At 40.4% G+C, this 21,882-nt stretch overlaps 1 protein-coding gene across 1 annotated transcript in view; it reads left to right on the forward strand.

The window, feature by feature from the left end:
• PTPRM (protein tyrosine phosphatase receptor type M) overlaps positions 1 to 21,882 on the forward strand; it is a 500,131-nt gene that overhangs the window by 153,675 nt on the left and 324,574 nt on the right. The window contains exons 3-5 of the mRNA XM_075142059.1: positions 1,302 to 1,567; positions 12,681 to 12,759; positions 15,641 to 15,756. Coding sequence (XP_074998160.1) covers positions 1,302 to 1,567; positions 12,681 to 12,759; positions 15,641 to 15,756 — 461 coding nt within the window. The remainder of the gene's footprint in view (positions 1 to 1,301; positions 1,568 to 12,680; positions 12,760 to 15,640; positions 15,757 to 21,882) is intronic.

Here is a 21,882-nt window from a genome sequence, read left to right on the forward strand (position 1 = left end):
AACACCTTAGCCCCACCCCTCTCTTCTTCCCAGGCTCAACTTCGCTCCCGATTTTCCCTACCTCCTCCCCCCAAGCGGTGCAGGGGGACGGAGAATGGGGGTCGTGGTCAGTTCGTCACACGTTGTCTCTGCCGCTCCTTCCTCCTCACGGGGAGGACTCCTCACGCTCTTCCCCTGCTCCAGCGTGGGGTCCCTCCCACGGGAGACAGTCCTCCATGAACTTCCCCCATGTGAGTCCTTCCCACGGGCTGCAGTTCGTCATGAACTGCTCCAGCGTGGGGTCCCTCCCATGGGAGACAGTACTCCATGAACTGCTCCAGCGTGGGTCCCTCCCACGGGGTGCAGTCCTTCAGGAACAGACTGCTCCAGTGTGGGTCCCCCACGGGGTCACAAGTCCTGCCAGAAGACCTGCTCCAGCGTGGGCTCCTCTCTCCATGGGTCCACAGGTCCTGCCGGGAGCCTGCTCCAGCGTGGGCTTCCCATGGGATCACAGCCTCCTTTGGGTGCATCCACCTGCTCCAGCGTGGGGTCCTCCACGGGCTGCAGGTGGATATCTGCTCCACCGTGGACCTCCATGGGCTGCAGGGGCACAGCCTGCCTCACCAGGGTCTTCACCAGGGGCTGCAGGGGAATCTCTGCTCCGGCACCTGGAGCACCTCCTCCCCTCCTTCTTCTTCACTAACCTTGGTGTCTGCAGAGCTGTTTCTTTCACATATTCTCACTCCTCTTTCTGTCTGCAATTTTGCTCATTTCTTTTTTCCCTGCTTCTAAAATATGTTATCCCAGCGGTGCTACCACCGTCGCTAATGGGCTTTGGCCTTGGCCAGCGGTGGGTCCATCTTGGAGCCAGCTGGCATTGGCTCTATTGTACATGGGGGAAGCTTCTAGCAGCTTCTCACAGAAGCCACCCCTGTAGCCCCCCTGCTGCCAAAACCTTGCCACACAAACCCAATACAGACTCTGCATATAGAAATGCTTGGATAGTTGGGACCTTCAATTGATTCTCGTCTAACATCTGTAGGTTCAGCGCAGTGCAGATGACTTGAGTGGTTTTTTTGTTTGTGTCTGTCTTTCTCCAACTGTAAAATAAGGATTCCAATATTTATTAGCTTGGGGAAAGAATCTCGAGATTCTCAAAAGTAATTTGAGATTAAATACCTACTGAATACAAATTACTGTTATGTTAGTAAAAGCAAAGCAAAATGATTAATTTTTTTAATGATGCCTTAATTACAGATCACCATATTAGGGAGAGGAAAGTAAAATAAAGAAGACATTGAACTAGTGACTTTGTTTTGCAGGTTCTTTCATGTTGGTGAATACATCTGGGAGATTTGCGGGACAGAAAGCTCACCTCCTGCTGCCCCACCTGAAAGAAAATGATACGCATTGTATTGATTTCCACTATTATGTTTCAAGCAAGAGTGGATCTAGCCCTGGCACTTTGAATATATATGTGAAAGTTAATGATGGCCCTATTGGTAACCCGATCTGGAACACATCTATCACTGATACTTGGAACAGAGCAGAACTGGCAATTAGCACTTTCTGGCCCAATTTTTATCAGGTATGTTTTACTTTTTATGAAATTTTGTTTCTCATAATAGACACCTTCTTAATCATCTTTCTGAATTTAAATCAAAATATATGTATGTTTTGTTGATCTTTATCATACCTATGTTTTTGTAGATGATGCTAAATGTTTGCTTTTAAATATATATGGCTGTGTTTCTATGTTTACATACATTTATAGAAGTGTATGAAATGTGTGCACACACACACAGGCTTTAAGTGTGGGTGAAACAATTGTATTGAAACAATTTAGAAATTTTGCGATTGATTTCAGTCAATTACCTCTGTTTCTCTATAACAAATTCACTCATTCTTCCAGTTCATTCGGGATGCTGGAATTGAATGCCAATAGATCTTATTACAGTAGAGTCTTGAAGTTTGATTTACATGAGCAATACTTGTTGCTTTAGAACCAGCAGAATCCTTTGAATCCTCCTTTGAGTCTTCAGTTTGAATGCAATATTCATTTGTTCTGTCCAGTAGTAATCATAAATATAACAGTAGCTATCGTAGGAATGGGCTTCTGATTACATCCTAAAGATTTAGGGAGAATTTCACTTGACAGTTCCTTAGGGTGCTGCTTTTCTGTAGGAAAGTTTACAGATTATACAGTTACTTAAGTTTACTGTTGTATAATAGGTCAACAGTTTTTCTTCTTCTTCCCTTGAGAATATAGTCTATGTCTTCACAAGGAAGTAATTTGGTGTAATAAGAGCAGACCAGTAGATCAAAGATGTTACTGAGGCTCCTCTCATCTTCACTTCAGTTTGGAAAGTTTGGTTTGGATTTTATTGGTCCCCTGTGCTGAACATTGTCACTATCCTTACGGTTGGAAGCTTTCTGAAGAAAAGCTGTCCCAAAGATGGGAGTTCTTTGACTGCAGACCTCCCTAGGAAGTACAACGTTGTCATTTCACAGTGTCGCTCCAGGGCGTGACAGCATCTTAATTCCTACGCCAATGCCCCGACTACCAGTGTCACGCGTGGCAGAGCCTTGTTTCTGTTCCTGCATGTGCTGTTTAGGGTGACCAGGTGTTTGGTGCCCCATCATATTCAAATTATGAGTTTGGCAATATCCACTGCAAGGTACTCTAGGGGGTTATAGTGAACCTTTTTCTGTGGCTGCAGCAGCTGATCTGTGAGGATGTCTCAAGTGAACTGAAGGGTTCCTTTTGAACCCTTTTTGCTTTAAGGAAAAAAACAAGCTGAAGAACTTCCTGGAGTCTTTCCCTCTGTGATGGCTTCACCCACAGTTGACAGAAAGTCCTGGTCCAAAAGATGAGTTTGGAGTGCCAGGACCATGTTGTCCTTGGAACATGGAATACCTGGCAGTGGGTGCAATACTTGCAGACCCAAACGAGCACACTCATTCATTTCCTCTTGCCTCCGATAGTGTGTTTGTAGGTTGTGTAGGGAGTATATACAGGGTCCACGGTTGCATCCAGTTCTCTGCCCAAGGTGGCTAGGAATTGCTACAACTGCATCGTCGGGGCTTCCTGGAGAGGATTCAGGGTAAGTTTATGGACATCTCAGCAAACTTCTCTAGGAGGACTCATGATGTGGATCTCCTATAATTGGCTACGGACTTGATGAGGGAGTACTGGCACCTTTTCCAGAAGGGCAGGCATACTAGCAGAGTTGAGGTTCCCCTCAGCATTGTGGGAGAAGCTGTGTACTACTTGCCTCTCTGAAGCATGAGGCTGTATCCTGATCATGGAGTCCAAGCTTGGTTTAGCCATACCATTACATCTCACAGGATGAAAGGGCAATGTGTATTTTGTTGCCTGTCAGAGTTTAAGGAGTGTTTAAGGACAATGCTCTTAGTCATATGGTTTAGTTTTAGGTAGTCCTGTGAGGAACAGGGAGTTGGACTCAATGGTCCTTATGGGTCCCTTCCAACTCGAGGTATTCCATGATTCTATGACCTTACTGCAAGACTGTTGACCCCATGTTACCGATTTGATGCCAGTGTTGATAATGCCTTCCAGTGATACCAAAAAGCCTTTCTATCTTGAGTGAAATAATGAGGACCAGTCTGTGTTGTTAGCCTCAGTGGATGGTGGGAGAACAGTAGAGCATCCCACAGACAATTTCGTGGCTGACATCGGGTATAACTCTGGGCAGTTTGTAACATGGGATCTACTGGAGGGTTTTGTGAGCATGCTGGGTGGTTCAGTAGCGCTATGTGGTGCGTGCACATTTTGCACTGGGTGCATTCACTGGGTGAATGTGTGACTGTGTCACTTATGCCTAAGTCTGGACCGTAATGCCCCCATCTGGGTTTGGAGTGAATTAGTAGAGGAGCTTCCAATTTCCTTTCTTCCGAAAGGAGTGTGGTTTTTATGCAACAGAACTGCTCTGTGAACCAGCAGTCAGTAAAGACGAGGACTGTGCTTCAAAGCCTCACTCTAGATCTGAACCAAAATGCTAATGTAGACAGAGGAATTTTAATGGAAGAAGCCCTGACTCTGACTAGTAAATTTAAGCTAAATTAACATGTTAATAAAAATACAGGCAAACTCTGACAGTTTTAAATGTTATTGATATTAGTAATAATCTGTGTCAGATTTCTATCAATATGATACATCTAACTGATGTCTGAGTAATATGGATATTTGGCCATAGAAATAGAAAGATAACCATTCTAGTCCACTTTCTCCTCGAGACCTGCCATCTGGACTGTTTACCATTACTCGCAGGTGAACCCTTATAGGCTTGGATGGGGTACTGCAGTTTAGCAGATTACCATGCATCAGCTGAGTCTGTCTGTAATGGATTCCATGTGCTCTCTTTGCCTATGGAAATATAGAAATTTTTACATAATCTTTCTTTTACTGAGGAATATAGTAAGTCATTTTCTTTGCATTTGCTGCATACAGTCTGAAATAATACCTTGTTAGGTATTGCAATTTAGCTGATGTGCCAAAATGTCTTATGCTATAGTAATATCTGTAGCAGTCCAAGGAATCAGTGTAAAATAGCGTAGCTTCACTGGTTTCACTGTAGACAAACTAATTTATTCTTGAGGAAGCTCTGTCTCCATTTTGACAGCTTATGGTCAATCAGCTCCTTTTTGGTTGCCTCCATCCTCTCAAAAATGCGATGCAATTTCTTCACTCGCTTGGTGACACTTGCAATTTCTCATTGTTTCTGAACTCTTTTCATCTGTTTTCATGCTTTTTCTTCACAGACTCTGTTTTGGGGGGAGGCAGGAAGTTAGCTGCAAGCAGCTGGCAGAAGGGCAGGAAGAGGAGAGAGGGTGTATGTGGATTCTGTGAGAATGTGCGTTCAAGTTAGGTGAGAGCTCAGATGACTGCATATATGGTGGGAGAAGGCAGAGGACCCATCTGACAGGTGCCTAGCATCAGATCTGTTTCCTAAGCTGCTATTAATTTGATTCCAAAACTGTGACCTCTTTTGGCACAAATCCAAATGTGTTTCTCACATAACCTCCAAAATGTACAAGACTTCCTCCCAGGGGTTTTCTCAGGCTGTCTGACCTTATTGAACAAAATTAAGAAGAGTCCGCCAAGAAGATTTTTAAGGAATATGAAGGCCGGTAGCTTCCCGATGAGTAATCTTCAGGAAAAGACTCAACGTTAGTAGATGAGGGGAAAAAACAGTGTAATTGTGTGATTTTCTTTGTTGTGTTTTAAATCACATATCCATGTAGGCACGTGCCTGTTTCTGAATGCCTTATAATTCCATTCCATTAGTAGGACACTTACAAGGTGTCTAGCTGCAAATGAAACCAAAATGTACTACAGAACTCTGAACACAAATTATATGACAACATTTCAGAGGTATAATATTTATACAATCCAGGATGCTTAAAAACACAGTGGTGTTGGTCTGTTTTGCTGTTGATTCATGAAAAACATAGGCAAAATAACGCCCACTAATGGTAACTGACTAGAAATTAGATTGTGTAGTGTGGAGTGAATTTTAATCCAACTTCTAAAGGTTTATTTTTTTAAACCATGTATTATTAACACCTATATGCAAAGAGTTCAAAAGATTTATAATGAACAGTATTTTATTATTGTAGCACCAGTTATCCAAGCTTGTTAATACCTTTCATGTTGAGTTTCCATTTAGAATTGACTCTTTGGAAGTACAGTCTCTGAACGAAGTAATTAATTTCTTTTAGTGTACACTTTTCTTTTTACTAGGTAATTATTTGTGTAGGTTTCACCCCATATGAAAGCTGTACTATATATATAAATCACAATGATAACCTGCATGTAACAACACTAATTGTAGTTTAATTACTGCTTAATTAAACTTAAATTGTCAAGTATTCTGGTGATTAAGGATATATTTAATTCCATAATTAATGGTCTTCTAAGTGCCACTGCTTAACATCTGCCTTTGACTGACTTTAGGATATGTCTACGTTGCAGTCCAGTTGCTGATTACAGTATAGTTGCAGTAACATAGGTTCAAGCTGCCAAACACCTTCTGAGGGTCAAAGATAATCAGCACAGATTGTTCTTTTCTGCTGTGCCTCCTGCTCTCTGACCTATTTGTTTCGATGAAGCTGGGATATTTCTACAGGAGCTAGTCTTATTTCTGTATTATAAAATCCCTTTAGGAGCGCTCCCCTGAGGGAGCATTGGCTTCCTCTTTTTATCATTGGTCACAGGAGAAATTGTTTGCTTTACTGAGCTATTGTCTCCTTGGTGCATCTTAAGCAAGAGCGTCAAGGAGTTTATCATGCCATTAGAAACAGCCTGCAAACAAAACAAGGCTTCACATAATTACTCAGATCTTCACTCTCCTCCTTACTTGAACAGCATTAGGATGTACACAGAAAAAGAGGATTAAATGCTATGTAGATTTCTGTGGCTAGTGGTGAGCTTGTTTTTAGATTCTTGGGGAGCAGTCTCAGTAGGTCGAGAGGCTCTAAGATTGATGCTTTGAGATAAAAGTAAGTCCTGAAAAGGCTGCTCCTCTGGTGAGGAGAGGGTGGGAGGGTTTTTGGGGGGTTGTTTTTATTTTCTTTAAAGTTTTGATTTTTTTTTTCCATATTTGGATCTTTTAGCAGGAGGAAAATCTGTTGATTTCAGGGTTGTTTTCTTGTTTTGTATGTTGGAGGGGAGTAATTTTTTTTTCTTTTTCCCTAGGTTAGTTAATGATTCTCAGACCAATTAGTAGTATTTTAAATATATTCTATGTTTTTGAAGCGTTGCAGTTTCTGAACTTTACAATATGTGAAATGCCACTACTGGGTTGAGTCTGGTGAGTGGCTTGTGTTTCCAGCTCCTGGAAGTTACACACTGTCCCCCTATCAGCTTTTATGTTTTGAATTATTTGCTTTATACTTTGCTGGGAGTCAGGCATGGCAGCAGCGAGCTGAAACAAATCTTGATGAAATAAAACAACAAACACTGCAGTTTTAAAATCCAGAAATGGAATTGAAAGGATTAAAAATAGCGTCCAGTGGAGTAATGCTACTTGCTATGCCACTGCACCTTCTTTAAACATAAATTCCTATGAAGCTGAAATGAGAAAATGGGATAAGAGCCTGGCAGTAATTCCTGATCTTTTTTAGTAAGGACACAAAGGAGTTACATGGTATCACTTCACACTGAGATGAGATTTACCGTTTACCATTCTGACACTTTCCCCTGTAAATTAGGAGTTTAGGGAATAAGAAGCGGTAGCTCCAACCTACCTTTTCAAATCTGGACTTGAACTTTCATTTGTTTCATAACCTGCTTTGTACATGCTTTGCTTGGAGTCTGACTCGTGCAATGTACTCATGCGAAGTCATCAGCTAGGACAGAGAATTAAGCTTCTTTTGCAGTAAAGGTCAAGCTCACGTTCTTGTGTGTTGTGTGTGTTGCATTCAACTGCATGCATACGGTTCCTGAACTGCGCTTTGAACTCAAAAGAAACTTTGAAATGCATATTGCCTTTTGAATCACAACCCTGTGTCAGGCATCTTAAATAGCTCTTCTTCATTGAGTTGGGTGATTTGGGAATGGTTATTTTGAGAAAGATGCACCAGGGCAGACCGCATACCTAAATTTAAAAACCCTAGCAGTCTAAAAATGGCCAAGAGTAAGCAGGCATGCACTTTTTGTCATATACACAAGGCGCTGTTATTTTCTCCTGTCCCTTGTTCCTAAACCAAGAAAGCTTCTGGGCCTTCAGTAGAGAAAGGTAAGACAACAACTGGTTTAAAAAAAAAAAGAGAAGAATAAGATTTAATAAGCCTTAATGTCAGGAGTTCAGTGCTGCTCACCTGAAAGAGGTTTCTTTGAGTCTCAGGTTGGCAGCAACCACCAAAATGTTGTTTAATGTGCTTGAGTGGACATGTGGGTGCTGAATGGTAGTTGTGTAGGAGTGAGAGGTGGGGAGGGAAACGGCATAAAAGGAATTCCCAGCCAGGGAGGCCTAACCACATTTTAGGCAGCCCAAGTCAATAAGCTGCGAGGGGTTTCTGCGGGGCCTGGGAAGGACCAGGTCAGGAACCTCCCTTCACGTGGCTTCGACGAGGCAGCAGCGGCTGTGATTGTGCCCTGGTGATAAAGCGGGTAGTCCTAGGACAAGTCAGAAGGGAGAGAAGAGCTCAACCCACAGGGGTACAAGACATTGCCAGTTTTCTAGAGAGAGACTGTTCCCAACGCCCTGAAAAATATAGTCAAAGAAGGGCACCGTGTGCGGTAAAGCACGGCAGGCGGACAGGAGAGCGCAGTGCGTGCTGCGGGCAGCGTGTGATGCATCACTGCCCGCTTGCTGAGGGTGCAGGGGAGCAGGACTGCAGCCTGACATTAAGTAGCTCTCTTAATACTCCTTACTCTTTCTTGTTTTTGCAAAGTGCTATTTTTAAGTCGTGTGAAGTAGAGTGTGTTTATATTAGGTACAATCCACCTTTTGACTAAACGCGTTGTAATTTTGCAACAACAAAGGCAGGAATTTACCGAGTGAGGTTGTATGGCAACAAAACCTGTTTGTTTCTATTGTTCTTTGGAACAGACAAGTTATCTCGAGTCGCACATTTTCAGCAGTAAGCATTTATGCTGGTGAGCAGACCCCCTTTCTTTGTTCATATGTAGAAAGGGGAAGTGGCAGGAATGAAAAGCTAATTTTGCTCTTCACTGAAGCAGGGAGGATCAGGGACAGTGCAGTGCTAAGCCGCTTCCCTGGTTCCTGTTTGGCAGGCCTGCGAGGGGGAGAATGGTGTAAAACAGCTTTCAGGGCAACGTTCAGCTGAGTTTTTCCTGAGCAAATGAATTCAGTGTTTTAACTGGTTGTTTCCGGACTGATAAGGTGGCGGAATAATAGGTGAAAAATCCAAGGGCTGCCCAGTCTGACGTTGCTGGAGTGCTGTCTCTATTTTGACTGGGGTCTTTTATATTGCCTGCAGGTGTTGCGTCAGCCGAGAGGAAGGGCATAGTTTGGAGGCGGGAGTAAAAAAGTTAACTTTTACAAGACAAGCAACTTTTCAAATGTGAAATGATGGGAAAAACTGGATGTGAAATAAGTTTCGAGGTTTCATTTCTAGTGAAATTACTAGCAAAACTGATGCAGATTTGTGAATAGTCTTGACATCCCTAATATAAGCTTTTCAATGAATAAATGAGCTACCAGAGTGTTTCTAGGTCCATTCCTGAGCGCCCTCTTACAGTGTGCAGCACACTTACTAGGACTTTCAGAAACAACGCGTGCATAGGATCAAATTCTTTTTTTTAGTGTAGAAAGGGAAAATGCTTAGTTAAGCAGATATTTTAGTCCATAATTTTCATTTATTAATTTAAATAAAACAAAATACTAGATTTGGATACAGCAGTTGATAGTATTTCACAGCCTGTGAACAGAATGGAATTATGTTACTGTACTTGGAATAGGTGTCATGTTCTTTTATATGAAGTCAAAAGCACATCAACGGTATCTCTTTGATGATGGTATGTCACTACTGGCTGTAGTGTCTCTTTCCATTTACTAAAAATTGCATGTTTTATGTCAGAAGAGACCAAAACTTATGATCATTAAAGTTGATACCAACTTGGCTATTGCTTTTAATGGAAGCATGATTAAACTGACAATATTTCAATTTGTATTACTTTTCTTTGGAGTATGTCCTCTTTAATGACAATAATTGTAATTTAATAGTATGTCCAGCTGGCAGTTTCTTGATACATTGCCTGGCTTATTTGTGGTAATGACATTTTGGTATGTTTGGAGATACGGCAGGATATTTTAGATCACTCATTGAGTCTTTGTTGTCACAAACAGGTCCAATTCAATTATTTCAAGCCTGTAGTTTCTGCCTGTGAACTGAAGGAACGGGTTTGTGTTTAGAATCTACAAGCCTTTTTTGTCTGCGAGTATATTGTAATAATGAAGTACTTAAAATCTCTCGGAGAGCCTGTAGCTAAGCTCCCCAGTTATGAATTATAGACATTATTTTGAGATCTACTGAGGTATTGCATATGTTTTCTTTTCTAGAGCTCAGGTATTTGGTTTTGCTGGAAGTCAGGTAATTCTTTGGAAAAGGCACTTTTATGCAACATTTTTTAAAAATAGTTAAATCCCCATTATCTGGCAGTAATATTTTTAACAGAAAACTTCTGTCTGGTTTGGCTGGCTGCTTCAGAGGTGTGCACGTGCCAGTTCCTCCCAGGGCTTTCTAGAATTTAGCATATCTAAAAGTGAAGAACCTGAAAAAACCTCCCTTATGCTCTGCATGGATCAGGTAGACCTTTCAGATGGCTTTGTGCAGATCTTCTCCTTGCACTGAGTGCTCCAAAAGAGAGGGAGGATTTTTTTTTAAAAAAAAAAAGTTATATTTCAATAAAATTAGAAAGTTAACTGGTTTTTTTCCTTCTTAAAAGAGAAAACTCAAAGCCGCTAGGGAATGCAGGAGAGAAAACCATAATTGTCCCCAGCCCCCTCTGTTTTTGCAGGCAGGTGTTTGCCTCCACACTTAGATTCAGTTAACTTAATGACTTTCTTAGTGGCAGCATATTTCCCCAGGAAACATTTCCACCATTTCTGAGACCTGGCTGTTTGCTCCCTGTTCTTCACTGCCGTGTTGTAACATCCCTGCATTAACTGCAGGTTCCTGGGGCTATGGCATGGTTCTGATGCCCTACAGCCTTTCAGATCTTCTCCGTTTTGAATGGTCTTGGTAGCTCTTCAGGAAATGGAGCAGTTTCCTCCTTCTTCCAAGGGCACCAGCATAACCTTTTTTTTCAGAGAGCCTAACACAAACTGAGAACATACAACTGTTTGTCACATTTGTTAATAGAGTGAAATGATTGTTCTGTTTTCAAAGTTCAGTGAATGAAAACAGGAGCTGCATTCTGGGTCTTGCACTGCAGTCAAAACTTAGGGTTACTTTTTGCATGTCACCTATCTCTCTGTATTTCCCTTTCAAGGCTGCTAAGATGAGGGTAAGAATGATCATGGTTGGAAAAGCTCTTTCAGGTCTTTGAATGCAAGTTATTCTTTTAGAGCTTCTGCTTTTTATTTCTTTAAGAACTTCTGCTTCCCAAGATAGTTCCCAAGACCGGTTTCACCAGGAGATTTTCTTCTTTGTAGGAAAGAGATGCTTTGAAATTTCGAATGGTCTCGCTCTGGATGCTCTACTGAAAGCTGGGAGCCAAATCCATACCCTGTCCACTCTGTTGCTGTGGGTCAGCAATATTAACTTTAAGCACCATCAGAGTGCCATCGGGCATTTAGAAGGCCACGGGCTGGGGCTTGTGACTGAGCAATTCTTTTCTTCCAGAACTTACGTCTGAAGAATTTGTTTGGTGGCTTTTGGACTTTTCTCATTGCTGTCTTGTATTTCCTTGTTGCTGCCTGGTTCACCTGGGGGCAACAGTGGCGCTGTAGGTTGAAATTTTTGTGTGAACAGGAGGCAGAACTAGAATGAAAAGTATTTTTTTCCTTGTCAGCTGTATGGAGTTAAAGCCATATTTACGGCAATTTCACTCCAGTGAGATTGAAAGAGAGAAATGGACAGAGTTTAGGAGGATGGTATCTGGGAGAGAAGAACAGGATCGGTGTCCACAGATGGAGCAATGAGAAAGATGGGAGAAGGCAAAGGCAAGAAGTGGTGAAGAATTTGCTCACCTATAGGTTTGTTTTAAAATCAGAATCAGTGCTCTGCCAGTGTTTATTCAGCACCAGGAAACTGTGATATAGTATTATGGGGCTGTATGTTATCCTTGTGACATGTTTGCATTCTGTCTCATTCTCTTTCTGCTGAAAAAATTGCGGAAAGGATGTGGTACGTAGTGTCCTTCTGCATCTGTTCCAAGGTCAAGTACAGCATATGTGTGAAAAATAGTTTCTAAACTTTGTCTTCCTCAGTGTACTTCTGAGACGAGTTACAAGAGGCAATTAGAGTTAACTTTCCAAGCAGAAGGGAAGCAATAAATAAAAAAAAAATCGCAACCTGGATTTGAGCATGAACTTCTTGAGCATTGGTTTGGAAATGTACCTGCTAATCTTACTGGCATATTTTCTTCTATTCCACATAAACATTCTTGGGATGTTCAAAGCTAAGGCTGCCAAAGTTTGGAGAGGTTTACTTTTGAGTGTACTTAATTCAAACGACAAGAATGGTCCATTTATTTTGTGACCTATTTATAGCCATTAAACAAACCGTGGCAAATGGATCTGCTTTACTTAATGCAGTACATTTGGTGGAAGATTAAGAGCATGGAAAATACACTCATAAAAATAGGTATGTTTGTGTCTGATACTGTGCAAATCTCTGTATACTGCAGATTTGTCATTTTGAAAATAAAAGTAGGAGTTTATTCTGCAAGACAAAGAATTGAAAATAAAATTATTATTAGGTAACTACTTTGGCAGACCAAATATTGGGGGATTTGGTTATTTCTCATTGTGAGCTGTAAATGATCACACTTGTAAATCTCAAAAAATACAATAAACGTGAAAAAATGTGATTTATGTTCTGGTTCATTTTAATGAGAAGAACAACACATTTTGAGTTTTTTTTGATGGTATTTTGTTTTCAAGGTGTTCTCAATATGTTAAAAGAGTTGATTATCTTTCCATAACACAGTATTTTTATATTCCCTGTGTTACAAAGCTGCTAACTGATATTCTCCTTTTGCTTCTCAGGTTGTCTTTGAAGTGGTCACTTCAGGTCACCCAGGATATGTGGCTATTGATGAAGTGAAAGTTTTAGGACATCCATGTAGTAAGTACCTATTCACTATTTTAAAGCCAGCCCTCTAAAATGAATGTGCCACTATGCTTCAATAAATGTGGAGCAAAAGATATGGAAAATTTCAGAAAACAATGTCACTGCTATAAATATAGGCTGAGTATGTATGAAGTGTTGCTAGCATTTGAGCACTTGCACCTTATTGGCTTTAAAGAAGTCTCTTACATGCACCTTGTGTACAGCACTTGGTGTAAGCCTAGCTTGGCGGATCCTAACTGGGCCCGCTAATGACTCCTTCAGAACAAAAGTCATCAAGATTTGTTGACCAGTTTTCTATTGCCATCAAAAATTCAGTGCAGCCACAAGCTGAGGCATTGAGAGCCGATGAACAACGCAAGAGCTGAAGATATGTGATTATTTTTTCCAAGGCTTAGAAGGAAGAAAGCTCAGCTGGCTGAGGGCTGAGGCTTTGCTGAGCAAGGTTACTTAAGATACTTCCCCTTTGGACTCATGGCTCAATTTCTGCACTGTTATACTTGCTTATGTTTCAGATGTTTCCTTATCCCATTATTAAGGATATGTAATAAATTATTTTAATTTTTAAATTGTTGTCAAAACAAAACCTTGCACATTAAAGCTTTAATATAGTAATCCAGATGTAATTGAACAGACTACTTAAATAAACTTTTATTTCACATATTTGCTATTTGTTAAATAAGGTGTATTAAGATCATACATGGAATTGTAGGTTGTAATCTTATTGACCAAATGACGGAGTGGGGAAAAAGACACCAACTTCTGTGTAATTGTTCACCTTCCTCACCATATTGTACTTGTACGGATTCTTTGTGGCTCGTAAGTAAGAGCTGTGATTTAAAATAAAAAGTGGTTTATGGGTTAGTACCAGAGCACCTCACAAAAATGGTTTTAGTGTTAGTGGCAAGAAGACACAGACATTTCTTCAAATACAGAGACAGTTATGCAGAATCAGCAGCTGCTATTTCTGAATCACTTAGTTGTAATAAACACAGCAGGCTCTCATGTTGTTAGGCAGTATTTGTGCTTCTGCATTTTGAATTTATATCTTTGGTTCAGGTAGGATAAGTCTAAAGCAGCATTTTATCAGCTTAATAATTTTTCTTATACAGATTTTGAGAGGTTTGATCTGTGCATTTGTACCCATCAATTCTCAAAACCTGCAAGTAGCTGTTGTTAACATGGAGACTAAGTTATACCCCATAACGTGTAGAGTTCTAATGTGACAGTGTTGAAATGCAAAAGCTTTAAAGAAAAGTTCTTTGATGAAGTAATTAAAATGTTAGAAATTAAGACATCAAACCAGTTACATTGTGTACAAGAGAATTGAAAAAGTGTGAAAATTGGAATAGAACTACCGTGTGTCTAAAACTTTGCAAGACTCATAATGCTATTCTTTCTGTATATTGCCAGAAAAAATACTTTTGGAATGATTAACTCTTTAAACAAAAATTGAAATGGGAAAAATATTTGCTAGGCAGTTGTCTGGGTAGTACGGACAGAAACCAAGCAGAAAGCAAGTTGTAAGCACGTTGTAAGCAAGTTGAAAGCAAGTTGTGAGAACTGAAAGGGATGACTTGTGGTGGGTGGGTGGTTCGGGTTTTTCTTTTTTTTTTTTTTTTGTGTGTGTGTGTGTGACTGAGAAATGGGGAACTTATTAAAGAATTTTACTGGATTAATAGTTTGATAGGCAAAGAATAGTCTGTCCTAATTGAGAAGTGTTTAAGAAAAAAAAAGCAGTATGTCTAATAAATTTGCCGTAAGGACAGTTATCATGAAAAGATTTCATTCCATAGTTAGATATTAATTTGGGCTATTTTATTCCATCTCCTCCTTCTTATACTACGTTGCACTGGATATTAGACAACTTTTTCTTGAATTCTGGTAGCTGGTTATTTATAAACTCCTTAAAACTGCAATTTCTCTCAGTGATAAGGTCTTTTAAGAAAATGTCATCAACACTTTAAACGGTTGTGATGCTCTGCTAGAAAGCATATGTTTGTTTTGCCAGTTTATTGCTAGTGCTAACATTTCCATGTCTGAAAGCAATGCTCAGAGCCTGGCTTATCTGCTAGTATAGACAATGCAAAAAGTCCCCTTGCCTGCAGTAGGATTTGAATGGTTGGGGAATACTGCCTCTTCAAGGATAGGTTTCTGTATCAAATTTCTATGTTTTTCTGTGTCACATGGTTGACTCTTTCTAGTAAAACAAAAATACTCATGCTACCTTTCCTCCACTATGTCAGTGGACATAGTTCTTGTTTGAATATCCGTTTCATTCGTTAGGTTATTTGTAGCTGTATTGCTTTAATTTTTACTGGGAGTGTTTTCTCTTTCTAAATGAAAAATAAGTATTAGTATGGAGAATGCGTTGTGTTTTGTTTTTTTCTGAAGTGTTGTTGAAAAGAGTTGTATTTAAAGAATACAGCTGTATTTGGTGAGAAGTGTTATGTTAGTATTTTAGCTGTTTGGTGTGCTACATTTCTAAAGCATCTCCTCTACAGATGCTGTATCTGGTTAAAAAGAAAAACCTGTTTCCCTGACAACATCACTCAACTTCTTACTGTTTTGTCTAGTTGGTAGTGTAAGTATCTAATAGGTTTTTGTTCAAAACATAATTAGTTTCCAATATGATCTTTATTAATAGAGTGTTATTGCAAGAGGGATGCTGAGCTAAGGTAATTTACACAGTAGGAACAATTAAATAGCACCCTTCTCTTATGCTCTTTCCCAGGTACGGACGTAAACCAATCTAAAATCTAATGTGTAGTCAGTGATTTGAACCTTTTAAAGCAGGGCTATTTAATTTGCTCAGTGTATTATTCATAGCCAGTACTTCCATGTTGCATAACTTCAATACTTTATCTTCTTCCAACAGCAAAAACTCCCCATTTCTTGCGTCTTCAGAGTGTGGAAGTCAATGCAGGACAATTTGCTACTTTTCAATGCACTGCCAATGGTGGAACAGAGTCAGGTGACAGACTCTGGTTACAGGTAATTTCCTTCTTTGCTAATGCACTGAGATCTGGGGGAAGGAGAGTTCACTCTGAAAGGAATATAAAACATGAAAGGTGATAGGGCTGTCTGTTCATCAATATTAGATTTTATAACGCCTTTGAACTGCTGCATAGTAGGTGTTCTATTGTAGAAAATGATACTGGAAGATTTTGCTCCCTTGTTTCAAAATTATTAAATATACTAAAAGTAAAGGTACCGTTTTTGTTACATGTGGCGATCATGAGTAAAGGCTAAATCCCCAAGGAAGAGCACATGACTTCTCATAATGTCTATGCTGGCTAACTGCAACATTATGCACAATGATTTTTTTGGCTTACCTCTATCTGTTTAGTATTTTCAGCTAAAACTGCATTCTTACTTTTTAAGTCTGGAGAAGACCAGTATGACAGTCAAATCTGACCTTCTGTCTTAGAGAGCCAAAGAATCTTACCTATATTCATTGAGTCCATTTTAGTTATTGAGTAATGTAGCTTCTAGATAGGTGTCAGATCTTGATTTAAAGACTGTCTCCAACTCCTTTTCTTTCAGTAAAGACAGTCTCCCCTTATCCATATGTGTAACCTTGTAGCAAAAACATGCATCTTTCTTGATTTCTTTTAGTAATGGGGTACAAGTTTAACTGCTGTCTTGCTGCCATCATTTCAGAGTCTGTATTTGGACTTAGCATTAGGGATATACCAACCTCCAGATCCCTATGCTTTCCATACGTGAAAAACAACATGCTAGAACTGGGACATTTGTCTGTGAGAAGGAAATAAGGATGCTGAAAACAATGCCTAAGGAGATCAGTCAGATGAAACTGCAGTATGCAGAGAAGGAGGGATAGGAGAAATTAAAGCGATAGTAACAGGTGGGACTGAGAGATTAAATTCTCTATTTTTGTTGTTTAAACAATTTCAGGCTTTTACTATAGTTTTCCTTTCACATTGCACTTGGTGCAAAATTTCATCAAGCATTTCGGCAATGATTCATTTAAGTGTGACATGTTAAAGACCTGAGTCGTTATAAGAAAACTAGCACACAAATAAGTAAAACCACTTGAAAAGCAAAGACCCATATTTATATTTATATATCTATATATTAATGAATGAACAATTACATCTATCGTGAAAAAGAAAGAAAGAAAGAGCCTGATCAAATACAGTAGAAGGCAATGGAAATCTCCTTTGTTTTTATTTGGGTTTGCATGGGTATTTTCAACCTCTGTGTTGATATAAAGCTGATATTTCTCTAACTCTCCAGCCCTTTAAAGCCAGTATTACAGTGTGGAATTGGTAGAATTAGACTCCTGTCTTTCCTAAGCCACTGAGGTTTTTTGAAAGAATGATTTTTCCAGTCATGAAAAGAGTTTAGCATGTATGGGAAAATAATGGGTTGTTATTTCATCAATGATAACCTTTCTGGAACCTTTGAACTTTTGCATAATGCTCTTTTGTAAAATTGAAGGTAGAATTCAATATAGGGAAATCCTGATTCCATTCAGTTTTTCCATAGATTTCAGCTTTAACTTTTTGCACGGAATTTAGGACACACATAAATTCTTTGCAAGGCTAGAATGTAATTTCTTTATCTTAGAAATTAAATGTCCTTCTAGATTTTATGTAATATAAAATCATTCTTCTTAACAGTAGTAGCTATTCCAGAATATCTTTGCTGAGCTTTGTTAAGTGATTCCTTGTTTATACATGATTATGAGATTTTTTTTTTTTACTCTATATGAAGGATAAGAAAGTAGTGACAGATTGACTTGTTGAGGAGTTTCATCTTCCTGCAGGGCCACTGTTTATTTATCCTGCCCATATAATTACAGGTCCCTCTGGTAATGAGTCCAAGGTTGTGCAAATTCCAGGTGTGCCTTTGTGTAAAAATATTTTGAAAGTTGACAGGATCTCCTGGATAGCTTGGATTCATTTTTGTACTTGTTTGCCAGTTTCCACAGATGTCTGCTGCAACTTTAGTGTAAGACTGATCAGACAGCTCCACGTGTGGGATGCTGCAAATCAAGGCTATGAGATACAGTTTCCAACAGGATTAGCTGTATTTTAGTGTACTAGGTCACTATTGTATAACAGATCCCCAGACCTTGCAGTTCTCCATCAATCAACTGAGACCATCTGGTTTCATGGTGTGATATTGAGGAATTTTGTATACGCCTACTTATAACATCTCATGACACTGCCACAGGATCATGAGTACAACGCAGCTATCTGTAATAGCTGTCAGAAAACATGGTGTCTTCTATGTCATATGACTGGTTAAACGGACATGAAAGATCCTTTCGTTCCTGGTAACAGTAGAACTGATATTCAACTACAAAACATCTTAATAAAAGACATTCTTATGTACACTAGTTCCTTAAAACAAAAGAATAATTGTGACTTAGTTGGTTATTTTAGTCTCCTTGTCTTTGTTGAGTAGTTGTTGCAAACGGCATAGATGTTCTTAGTTTAGTAATGCCCAGGCCTTGAAGCAGTCCTAAGTGAAATCCATAGATCACATTTTATTTCCCTCCTTTTTTTTTTTTTTCTTTTCAAGCCTATCCCACTCTTATTCTGTATGGAATATGAAGTCTATTAATTTATGGAGTATTATGGAAGTTTTTGCAATTGAAAGGGTGATGGGGGAACCACAATTCACAGGTTAGCTGCCCAAATTAGACCACTGAGCTGTGAAATTTGTTTCGTGATGCTGTGATCAGTATTTACTCTTTCGGGAAAGGGAAGACAGAAAACTGTTTACCTATTCCATAGTGCAGTGCTTTGCAAGAAAAACATTTCTCCTGATCCTGCTAGGCAGCCACGCACCCTAGTGCATGAGCCATGATTGCAGGCTTGTCAGATAATTTGACAACAAATTGTGGGTATTTTCAAGTTAAAGTCAAACAAAAGGACTCAAGAACACAACGCAGCATCATAGAAGTTTGTTTTTGTTGTTGTAACTAGTGTCCAATTAACAAGGTCATTGGCTAGATTGTATGTTTATGAATTCATGTCCTCGTTAGCTTATGTTCTAAACATAAACATACCTTAAAAATAAATCTGATGACACTAATGAAGGAATTTTTATAATTAACAGATGTGTCCCATCTGCTTACATTTTCTTTATCACATCTGTGGACAACACAGGTTACTGTCAGTATGGGATGACTCTTTCCATTCCTTTGAACGATTGAGCAAAAATGCCATTCCTGTGCTCTTTCCTGTGCTCCCAGTGTCAGGGCTGTAGCAATTGCTGTAATTTTTTTTTTTAACAAATTCCTCTTTGAAACTACAAGCTCCAGAAGTTGACACAAACAATAAGATAAAGCACTAGGCACTCAAGGAGCTGGGAATCCCAAGGAATGGAAATACACTTCAGAAAAAAAATACATTTGTAGGTGCGAGCCAAAGTTAGAATTTGGAAAAAAAATTAACGTGTGGAACACAGAACAGTTAATGGTCAAGTGAAAGCAGCTGAGACAATGTCTTCTGAAAAACTTGTGCTAATATTAGTATTTAGTAAATTGGCACAAGAAACACAAATCTGTATTATAGGAGAAAGAGGGTAGAATTCTTTTTTGGAAGTAACCTTCTTTTATTGCAGCCTAGAACATTGAAAAAGCAAACATTTTGCTTTCCACCAACATCTTTGAGCCAGGAATCTAAATTGTAGCTTGCAATTTAGAATGAAGTTTAGAAAAATAAAGATTTACTTAAAAACGTAAATTTCTTCCACTGCAAGCCCAAGATATACACATACATAGATTTTCTTCTCTGCAAGTATATGACATTTGAACTGTCATGTATTGAATATTTACATATAGAAAATATTATATTTAATAGTAACTAAAATTAAAATTATTATCAAGTGAAAATGCTTAAATATTGAAATAAATGTTTCCAAGGCAATACTTGGGAAAAGTTGTGCCTCTGCAGCCTTAAAAGTTTGAACCTCTTGAGCCTACCTTTTTTAAGCCACATACCAACATCTTCTTTTCTCTACAGAATCCCCGTGTTCTTCAGTATAGTGGACATACTCAGTTGATGAATAGCTCCTTAATATGTGGGTTCCTTCACACAAGTATATTTAGGGCTTCACTTTGCTTACTAAATACTATATAAATCAATTCTGAAAACAGGTTTATTCATTTTCTAATGGAATCTTTTCTACTAATCATAGTGCTTCACAATATTAAGTTGTTTCTGTGAGATGGATTGATATCGTCTCCATTTTATAGTTGAGGAACATAGACACTGAGAAACAAAAGCAAAATGTATCCCTTACTTTTGGAAACAGTCTCTGAGACATCTAGACCCGTTTCTCTGATGTAAGGCACTGAGCGCTTTCCATGCTCAGTGTCCACTAATGTTAGTTGCAATAGCGAGTGGCCAGTACTTCGGGGAATTGGCCTTAAAGACCAAAATTAGTCATCTAGAATATCAATATACAGTTAGAAGAGTCACTTAAACTGAAAAAAGTTTAAGTGACATGACATAAGGTCTCTGTGGCAGAAGCCCGTCTTTTAAATCATGGAATCACACAGATTCTGCAGTTAGCTTGTTTGTTCCTTAGCATCTCAGGCCTGGCCCATCTCTTCATTTTCCCACCCCTGTCTGCTGCTGCTTCTTCTAATTTGCAGCAGGTTCAGTCAGTTCCCTCTGTGTGCTACTTGTTCTTAGAACGATCTAGGTGTGACTTCAGGGAAATTGCTGTTCATGATACCCAGGTATTATGAAATTCCATTTTAATATCAAATTCAATCTTTCGATATTAATTTCTAAAGATTTGTTGTAGCATCACTAGACATATCAGACCAGTTATCCTCAGGGTACTCAGCCCCCTGAGCTCAAGACAAGGACGACGAGCAGGATAAAGTCTATGGGGCCGGATGGGATCCACCTGAGGGAGCTGGCGGAGGAGCTTGCCCAGCCGCTCTCCATCATTTACCAGCAGTCCTGGTTAACTGGGGAGGTCCCGGACGACTGGAGGCTCGCCAATGTGACGCCGATCTATAAGAAGGGCCGGAAGGAGGATCCGGGGAACTACAGGCCGGTCAGCCTGACCTCGGTGCCGGGGAAGGTTATGGAGCGGTTTGTCTTGAGGGCGCTCACGAGCCACGTGCGGGACAACCAGGGGATCAGGCCCAGCCAGCACGGGTTCATGGAAGGCAGGTCCTGCTTGACCAACCTGATCTCCTTCTGTGACCATGTGACCCGCCTTGTGGATGAGGGAAAGGCAGTGGATGTGGTCTGCCTGGACTTCAGTAAGGCCTTTGATACTGTCTCCCACAGCTTCTCCTAGAGAAGCTGGCGGCTCACGGCCTAGACAGGTGCACTCTTCGCTGGGTAAAAAACTGGCTGGACGGCCGAGCCCAGAGAGTTGTGGTGAACAGAGTTAAATCCAGTTGGCGGCCGGTCACGAGCGGTGTTTCCCAGGGCTCAGTTTTGGAGCCGGTCCTGTTCAATCTCTTTATCAATGATCTGGACGAGGGGATCGAGTGCTCCCTCAGTAAGTTTGCAGACGACACCAAGCTGGGTGGGAGTGTTGATCTGCTGGAGGGTAGGAAGGCTCTGCAGAGGGACCTGGACAGGCTGGATCGATGGGCCGAGGCCAACTGTATGAGGTTCAACAAGGCCAAGTGCCGGGTCCTGCACTTCGGCCACAACAACCCCAGGCAACGCTACAGGCTTGGGGAAGAGTGGCTGGAAAGCTGCCCAGAGGAAAAGGACCTGGGGGTGCTGGCTGACAGCCGGCTGAACATGAGCCGGCAGCGTACCCAGGTGGCCAGGAAGGCCAACAGCATCCTGGCCTGTATCAGAAATAGTGTGGCCAGCAGGAGTAGGGAGGTGATCGTGCCCCTGTACTTGGCACTGGTGAGGCCGCACCTCAAATATTGTGTTCAGTTTTGGGCCCCTCACTACAAGAAGGACATGGAGGTGCTGGAGCGTGTCCAGAGAAGGGCAACGAAGCTGGTGAAGGGCCTGGAGCACAAGTCCTATGAGGAGCGGCTGAGGGAACTGGGGTTGTTTAGCCTGGAGAAGAGGAGGCTCAGGGGAAACCTCACGGCGCTCTACAACTACCTGAAAGGAGGTTGTAGCGAGGTGGGGGTCGGTCTCTTCTCCC

This window comes from Calonectris borealis, chromosome 2 (assembly GCF_964195595.1).
Source record: "Calonectris borealis chromosome 2, bCalBor7.hap1.2, whole genome shotgun sequence".
Classification (NCBI taxonomy): Eukaryota; Metazoa; Chordata; class Aves; order Procellariiformes; family Procellariidae; genus Calonectris; species Calonectris borealis.